Source organism: Schistocerca gregaria, chromosome 6 (assembly GCF_023897955.1).
Source record: "Schistocerca gregaria isolate iqSchGreg1 chromosome 6, iqSchGreg1.2, whole genome shotgun sequence".
NCBI classification, from domain to species: domain Eukaryota; kingdom Metazoa; phylum Arthropoda; class Insecta; order Orthoptera; family Acrididae; genus Schistocerca; species Schistocerca gregaria.
The window spans coordinates 498,393,482-498,402,610 of NC_064925.1; the positions used below are offsets into that span (position 1 = coordinate 498,393,482).

Below are 9,129 nucleotides of genomic sequence, written 5' to 3' on the forward strand. Positions count from 1 at the left end.
AAAAATGTTTGTGTCATTTCAGAATCTAGAGTTTTCACATAAAAAATTACCTTTCAGCAGCCGGCCGTTGTGGCCGAGAGCTTCTAGGCGCGTCAGTCAGGAACCGCGCTGCTGCTACGGTCGCAGGTTCGAATCCTGCCTCGGGCATGGATGTGTGTGCTGTCCTTAAGTTAGTTAGGTTTAAGTACGAGGATGAGTCAAATGAAAACCTTAAACTTGTAATAACAAATCGAAATTTCGCACCGTTATCGTGTAAGTTGGCAAGCGTGCTACAAACAGCGTGCAGAATGGCCGGTAGGTGGCAGTATAGTGCAGATGCAGACATGACGTTGCAGTATCAGTTTAAAGATGGCCACCCCATTTGTGACTTGCAGCAAGGGAAGAACAGCGTTCTCTTATTCGGTTTTTGAGTAGTGAAGGTGTGAAACCTATTGAAATTCATCGAAGAATGAAGGTTCAGTACGATGGTGCATGCCTGTCACAACAGCAAGTCTACGAATGGAGTAGGAACTTCACAAATGGTGTGACTTCAATGGAAGATGCTCCTCGTCCAGGTCAGGCCCAACGAGCTGTGACACCACAGAACATTGCAGCAGTTGAAGCCATAGTGAAGGAAAACCGCCGAGTGACACTGAATGACATTGCAGCATGTTTACAGATTAGTCATGGGTCAGCAAACCACACTGTGCATGATGTGCTCCAGTTTCACGAAGTGTCGGCAAGATGGGTGCCACGGTAGCTCACTCCTGAAACGAGAGAAGGACGTGTTGATGCTTGCGAAGAACTTCTTCTGCGCTTTGAACGAGAAGGTGATGGTTTCTTTGCAAGAATCGTTACTGGGGACGACGTACTTCACGCGGTGCGTGAGTGGTTGCGCGGACTACCAAAAGAATTTTTTTCTAAAGGTATTTATGCACTTCGTAAGCGCTGGAGGACTTGCATTGAGAGATTCTGTTGAAAAGTTATACAGCTTTGTACCTCTTCTGCACAATAAATAATATTTAAAAAATATTTAAGGTTTTCATTTGACTCAGCCTCGTAGATCTAAGTCTAGTGGACTGATGACCTCAGATGTTAAGTCCCATAGTGCTCAGAGCCATTTGAACCATTTGAACTTTTCAGCACACCCTCGTATCATGAGTTGTTATGTTAATGCAAGTATGACATTAAAGGCAGCAATATTAGTTAAAAGCGTTGATGAATGTGGAACACTGTTCTCGCTCGTGTTTACTATAAGTGTTTATGTACTAAAACGACAGATGCACATTTGTGTACTCTAATAACAAGAGATGGTGTAAATTTTCGAGTATAGCAGTATCACTTAAAAATTGTTACTCATGGTTGATCATGGGATAAATGACAGTGATCGTACAACAGCAGGGGTGGAAAAGGGAATTGTACTTCAATTAATTTGCGGCTGTGGGACCTAAAATGAAAAAAAAAGTCCTTGTTGGTAGATTGACGTCCCATGCAAGATGAGGTCATGAAATAAGAACATCAACTGATTTTTCAATGTCTGGGGATAAATCGTCAGGGTCGTTGACAGAACCACGCTGACATCAGCCAGAAATTTTATGGTATGACGAAACTTTAATCGAAATTAGGATGGAAGAACAAGACCTTTTTAAGGATCGAGTGGCGCACGGTCTTGCAGGACACTGAATGTGCGATATCAACTGTAAAATTATGAAACACAGCTTACTCGACTATGTTGTAATTTTAGCGAAGTTACAATAGTTCCCAGCGAGTGCCTTACTGATTCAATCATTACTTTATCGAGGTGTTAAAAAAAGAAAGGTAAGAGTCTAACATCTCATCGGCGAAAGGTAAGCTCATGTTAGGGTAGGAAATTGACCGTATTCTTTTCAAAGCAACCATTTCGGTATTTGCCTTAAGTGACGCAGAGAAACCGCACAAAACCTAAATTCGGTTTGATTCACCCGGATGTCAGTCTAGTGTTACCTAGGGCCGTTTTGAGAACATTTTTCCACACTTGTGACATATTTCCCCTCTGTAAGTCTGTCTTTGTAGAAGATGGTTGAGGGACTTCTCAATATAAAATGTAAAATTAAAAACACCTTCAGCTGTGTATGTTTTGAATGTAACTAATTTATGTGACCAGTTTTGGCATTTCACTACAGGGAATTGAAGATGGTTTAGTGAAACGCCAAAACTGGTCACATAAATCAATTAAATGCCAAATATAGACTGCTGAAGGTGTTTTTTTTACATTTTCCGTCATTTGCCGGTCGCAATCCTCCCATCCTCCCCCCCCCCCATCCTCCCCCCCCCATCCCCCAGCCCCTCCCACCCCTTATTTTCCTTTCCTTTGGCTCATGGTAAGCTTTTTTTAAAAAAAATAAGTGTAATTGCTGTAGAGATGGATTGCTTCTTTCTTTTAAAGTGAATACTACATAAACATTTCTCTGTAACGAGACAAAACTAAATTAAAATGAATACTACATAAACATTTCTCTACAACAAAACTAAATTTCTGAATCATATTCCAGTGCTACATTCTAAATGAGGTAAGAATTCTTTCCTTGTAAGGTAATTCTTGAGATCTTCACGGCCTTTCAGTTAGAGCACAATGAACTAGTCTATTATATTGAAATTTTCGTTTATTGGGTTGACACAATCACTATTAAACGCACTAGAAAGAATGAAAATATGAGATCTTTATCCTTTTTCAGTTTAATAGCGGAAATATTTAATCCTTTAACTTACAAATTATTTTACTTTCCATCGGAGAAAGTAAGACACAAATACAAAAATATCATCCAATTTTACTGACGTATTAAACGTAAGACATAATAAAACTGCGTAATACTATGTTACATGTGGAGAAATCTCGCCAGTAATACGTTAAATTTTAGAAAATTTGCCGTTAAAGTAGTTGAAGAGTGATGAACATCATAAAAAAATTTTACGTATAAAACTGAACAGGAAACACAAAAATGTGAGACTAGTTAATTCACGTATAACTCCTACAGCTGTTCAGTATATCCTTCGGATGTGAACATGGAACTGAAATCTTTTTATCGTTTACGCCAGCAAAATATTTTAAAGCAGAATCTGAAATGATATCTTGAGGAGAACAGATTAAGTGACCTAAGTTCATACTATCGTCCATGAGAAGGTGTTGAGATAAGATGTGTGTTCATCAACTTTGGTTTTGGAAATCTTCTTTCACCCCTAGCTACTGATACGGGTAATGCCAGAATAATTCATAAACTTATAAAAGTATCGTGTAAATTGTCCATAAAACTGCTTCGCGAAGTACGTCCACCAGGAAGATTGGGCACTGAACTCATTCGCTTTGACGGCACGTTCATCACCATCACTTACCACAGCCTCAAGAGCAATGTACACGGTTTTAGTTTACTATCACCTCGCATCTACAGGATATGAATACCCCATAGATAGCTGAAGCTTCTACTATGACTGTCCACATCCTCATATGTATCTTTGAGTGAGTAGATAGCTGAATCGAGAATAATGTAAAAATTTTACCTCAGAGTAGTATTCTGCTTCATCTTCATGAATAGGTTCAATGTTAGACTCGTGGTTAAATTTCTTCCTGTCTTTCTGGGACGAATTTTCTTTTCCAATTTTGTCTGCACGAACTTTTACATCCGTTATTACGTTGGCAAATCTCTCTTCTGATCTCATCTTTATGAAAGAGCTGTCAACACTTGCAGGTAAATTCACAACATTCTCTAAATTTGCAGTAACTCTTTGGATAGCATTTCTCGCAGTTTAACATAATTTCATACCAGATAAGTGTACTACAAAGAAATCTGGATGCCGGCACTACACGTGGCTGATTGTGTCCCTTGGGCCTTAAACCGGCCCTGGTGCTACCACTATTGGTCAAGATGCTGTAGAGGATCATTCCTGCAGGAGTGAATGTCACAAAATGTCGAATACATAATATGTTCATACTGTGTTGCATTAAAATGTTCGCAGTTCTGTCACGTAACAGACAGTAATTTTGTTTCTTTTTTTTTATATAGGGTCATCAGTGCTGGAGCGAAGTACCAGTTGATGATACAGGTGAGTTGTCTAACGTTCACTAAATAACTATTCTCAGAAATACATTGAAAGACGCTTTACAGTCTCTTGAAAAGACCACGAAGAGATATGGCTTTCGACCAGAAAGTAGCTGATCCGAAATCGGGAGTTCGAACGAATTTTCATCACTGATATTTGATCAGCAAAGGGAGGGGTGATTACGCTGTAAGGCACTTAACTACCACTCTTTGCGCAGATGTCCTAGGATAGCCCAAATCTTTCGTCTTTCTCTCAGGGCAAAAGAGCATGTGGCAGTGTTCATGGTCATGAGTCCATTGTCAAGCGATGGTACTTATAGCAGCCCCAATGCTGCTATTTGAGAGAGGCTGTATATGTGCATCTAGTAACTTCTACGTTCTTTTCATTCCATGTTCATCCCTAACGAGAGAAATGCAACACAACACTGCAGAATCTCTCATTCATAGGACACCAATAACACGTCGGAGGGAATGCATGACACACCTCCCAACAGGTACCTTTCTCAGGAAAAGCATAGGGGATTCATGTGTTGTCCTTGGATCCAGCTATTTTAGCGTGCGACTGGTTTAGAGTTTGTGAACCTACTTTTCGATTATTTCGCGCAATTTATTTGTGGAAGGGGAGAATGTATTCGCCGAAACAGTTACAGTAGGTGGTTAATACATCAATTTTTCAGTATTTGGAAAGACACTACGTAGTGTAGCAAATGGTAATTCTGAATCGTTCCAAACAACTGAAGGACTTCAGGAAGGCAGTCCCTTTCCCCCTTAACCTTTATCACAGTCATGGATGGAGTTATGAAAGGAGTGAAGCAGAAGAACAAAAAGCACACCAACTGATTTGTATTTGCAGATGATGTAATAATTTGGAGTATAACAGAGAAAGAAGTCCAGGAGAGTCTAGGCACCTAGAATGAGCATCTAAAATCACATGGATTAAGAAATAAATCATAAATGGTTTCGGTGTCGATCAACAACAGAACAAGGAAGGAAAAATAAGCCTGGAAGATACGCAGCTGGAAACAGTTGACCAATATAAATATCTTGGGTGTATCATTTCAAGTGATAAGCATGGATACAGCATGAGATCAATAACTGGAGTCAACACCCAGCCCAATACTACGATCAAGTTTGGAGTGTGCTCTGAAACGATTAAGCCCCCTTAAGATTAAAGCAGAGTCTCCTTCAGTCATTCAGTCGTACTACATCCCAATAGTAACATATGGTCAATCAGCTTGCACTACAACCAAACAGATCGACAACGAACGGTAAGCCGCTGAAATGAAATTATTACGATCTGTGAGCCAGAAAACTAGAAAGGATAAGATTAGGAATGATAAAATAAGGGAAGAAGCTGGAGTGCACACACGCTTGAAAGAAGAAGTGAAAGAAGTTGTCTGAGATAGCTTGACCATGTCAAACGAATGGACGAGGGAAGGACAGCAAAACGTTGGTTACACAAACATGTGATTGATAGGCCAGTAGGACGATGAAGGTATAGGTGGCTGGACCAAGTGAAGGAGGATGTAAGAACAAGACGAGTCAGCTTGATACAGTTCTGAGAGAAGAACTATACATGTTCTGACAAAAGTGGAGAATGCTCGTACACCACACCCGAGGAGCTGTCGTGGGATAACAATAAGTAATTTACAGAGTCCATATTTGTTTATTTTAAAGCATTGAGTATATTTATTATAAATTCTGTGGACTAAGTGCTGAATAACAGAAGTATTTTTTAGAAAAGGTAAGGTTCCAACTTCGAGGCCTCACCTGGCTCACAATTTGAATCTGACGGAACAACACACACTCCACTGCAGGGTGGCTGGCTGATAACACCTCAAACATGTACAACAAATCTCACTTTTACGATTATAGTTTTGGGCCATCGGATGAGCATTTCACAATACTGGCACCGGTTTCGATCAGCCAGTGTTAATCTTCATACATGCTGCAATCAATTTACGTTTCGTTGTCAACAATACCGAAGGTGACCCCTGTTATTGTTTAGTATTGTTGACGACGCAACGGTAATAGCTTGCAGAATGCGAATTTAGACGAAAATTGACCACTGACTGGTCGAAACCCGTTACAGCACTGTGAAATTCTCACGTGATTGTGTCAACAAATACAAAAATGAAAGAACTGTAATCTCCAAGACATGTCATTCGTTTCTAAATAAATCTCACAGTCTTGAGCTAAAGCATGCTTTATTCTAGCTCACTGTAGCGTCGAAATAGTTTACCTGAGCAAAAGTATCCGGATGTCTGCTAGTGTACTTTAATATGCGTTGTGTCCACCCTTCACCTTTACGACGGTCTGAACTCTGCGGGAGACAATTCCAGTGAGGTGTCTGGATGTCTGTGGAGGAACGGCTACCCGGTTTGTCTCAAGAGCTGAAACCACGGGAGGAAGCGGTGTTGGAGGCAAGTCTGGAATCTGTCTGGAACCAAGTCGACGGTCTAACACATCCCAAAGCCGTACTGTTGGATTACGTTCGGGGCTCTGGGTAGGCCAATACATTTCAGGTATATTAGTGTCCACGAAACATTACCGCGCAGATGATACTTTACTAAAGTGTGCATCGTTTTGCTGACACAAATAGTCATTGTCTCTGAACCGTTCCCCTACTGTTTGCAGCACACAATACCGTGAAAGTTTTCCATATCCTTCAGCATTTAGCGTTTTTGTAAGTGCAATAAGGGGACCACACCCTAACCACGAAAAACACCCCCATACCGTGACACCACCTCCTCCGTACTTCACTGCTGGCTCTACGTGTGATGGCAGGTAAGGTTCTCCAGGTATTCGCCAAACGCAAACCCTCCCATCGGATTCCCACAGGATACAGCTTGATTCAGCCCTCCAAATCACTCGCTACCACTCATCCACCGGGCACTGGCGTCGCTGTTTTCACCACCTCAAGCCTCACTTAGCTGAGAGTACACAAATGTGAGGCTTCTGAAGAGAGTTCAAGCCTTCTACCTCATTATTTTTAACTCCACACTAATAGTTACAGTGATGATTGGAATACTCTCTTTCAAATTCTGAAGGTGGCAGGGGTCATATACAGAGAGCGAAAGACTATTTACAATCTGTACAGAAACCAGATGGCAGTTGTAAGAGTCTAGGGGCATGAAAGGGAAGCAGTGGTTGCGAAGGGAGTAAGACAGGTTTGTAGCCTATCCCCGATGCTATTCAATCTGTATATTGAGCAATCAGTAAAGGAATCGACAGAAAAATGTGAAGTAGGAATTAAAATCCATGGAGAAGAAATAAAAACTTTGAGGTTCGCCGATGACATTGTAACTCTGTCAGAGACAGCAAAGGACCTGGAAGAGCAGCTGAACGGAATGGACTGTGTCTTGAAAGGAGGATATAAGATGAAAATCAACAAAAGGGAAACGAGGATAATGGAATGTAGTCTAATTAAGTCTGGTGATGCTGCGGGAATTAGATTAGGAAATGAGACACTTAAAGTATTAAAGGAGTTTTGCTATTTGAGGAGCAAAATAACTGATGATGGTCGAAGTAGAGAGGATATAAAATGTAGATTGGCAATGGCAAGGAAAGCGTTCCTGAAGAAGAGAAGTTTGTTAACATCGAGTATAGATTTAAGTGTCAGGAAGTCGTTTCTGAAAGTATTTGTATGGAGTGTAGCCATGTATGGAAGTGAAACGTGGACGATAAATAGTTTAGGCAAAAAGAGAATAGAAGGTTTCGAAATGTGGTGCTACAGAAGAATGCTGAAGATTAGATGGGTAGATCACATAACTAATGAGGAGGTATTGAACAGAATTGGGGAGAAGATTCTGAGGGATAAAGGGATCACCAATTTAGTATTGGAGGGCAGCACGGAGGGTAAAAATCGTAGAGGGAGACCAAGAGATGAGTACACTAAGCAGGTTCAGAAGGATGTAGGTTGCAGTAATTACAGGGAGGTGAAGAAGGTTGCACAGGATAGAGTAGCATGGAGAGCTGCATCAAACCAGTCTCAGGACTGAAGACCACAACAACAACAAGAATAGTCACAGTGGTAGATGGGCTGCTAGTACCTATTTGAAACTCACGAGCGATTCCCTCTGCTGATTTCACACGATTTTTACAGCCACTCTCCGCTGTGCTAAATGGTCCCTTTTTTCATAACATGAGATCTGGCTGGCCTTGTTTTAGCGTGTTTGCTCCTTCACGCTACCAACAGTTGGGCAGCTTTAGAAGGGTTAAAATGTCGCCGATGAGTCTGTTACTCACATGACATACAATGATGGCCGGTCCGTGTTCCAACTTAAGGAGCCGCCCCATTCTGCCGGTACTGCTTCTGTGCTGACAACACAATATTTCCCGCCCCCGTTTATACTGGCGTGCCCTCCTCGCGTGACGTATAGTGGTCCATTTTGCATAACATAAGGATGTCCGGGCTCTTTTGACGAGATAGGTGCTTATGTGCGATAGTCTGAAACTTCAATTTCTTACTTGTAGCATCATTAGTTACACGTAGTATAAAGTTTCTTTTAATGGACTGTATCTGATGAAGGGGAGGGGGGGGGGGGGGAATTTCCGTCTACACAGAGGTCATGTGAGACACAGAAAATACTCGAAAGGGAAGGACGGTAAAATGAATCGCCGGTGCGCTTTCCAAAGGCTTCAACCCAGCATTCGTCCTAAGAGATTTCGGGAAACAGCAGGAAGCCTAAAACTGGGTAGCTGAATGGGGATTTAGCCAGAGTGTTACAAACGTGAGTCGACTTCTACACACACATACACACTCAGTAACTTGGAAATTCGTATAATGAAATCACTTCTCTGAGTGGAATATCCATTTAGTATCATTTAATTGCTTCCTTCCGTATACAACCTTTGTTGCAATCTGTAGTTTACGTCTACCAGCTAGTTAGTATTCCATTAATGACACAATGAAGCTCGGACCTCCTTTTTCCCGGCATAGTGCAGCAATTCGACGTGGCATTGGCTCAACAAGTTATTGGAAGTCCCCTGCTGAAATACTGAGCCATTCTGCCTCTACAGCCATCCAAAGCTGCAAAGCTATTGCCGGTGTATGAAGTTGTGCGCGAACCGACCT

At 41.4% G+C, this 9,129-nt stretch overlaps 1 protein-coding gene across 1 annotated transcript in view; it reads left to right on the forward strand.

The window, feature by feature from the left end:
• Nucleotides 1-9,129, forward strand: part of LOC126278674 (uncharacterized) — a 544,140-nt gene that overhangs the window by 117,818 nt on the left and 417,193 nt on the right. Inside the window, exon 2 of the mRNA XM_049978912.1 lies at nt 4,017-4,056. Within this exon, the coding sequence (XP_049834869.1) occupies nt 4,017-4,056 (40 nt within the window). The remainder of the gene's footprint in view (nt 1-4,016; nt 4,057-9,129) is intronic.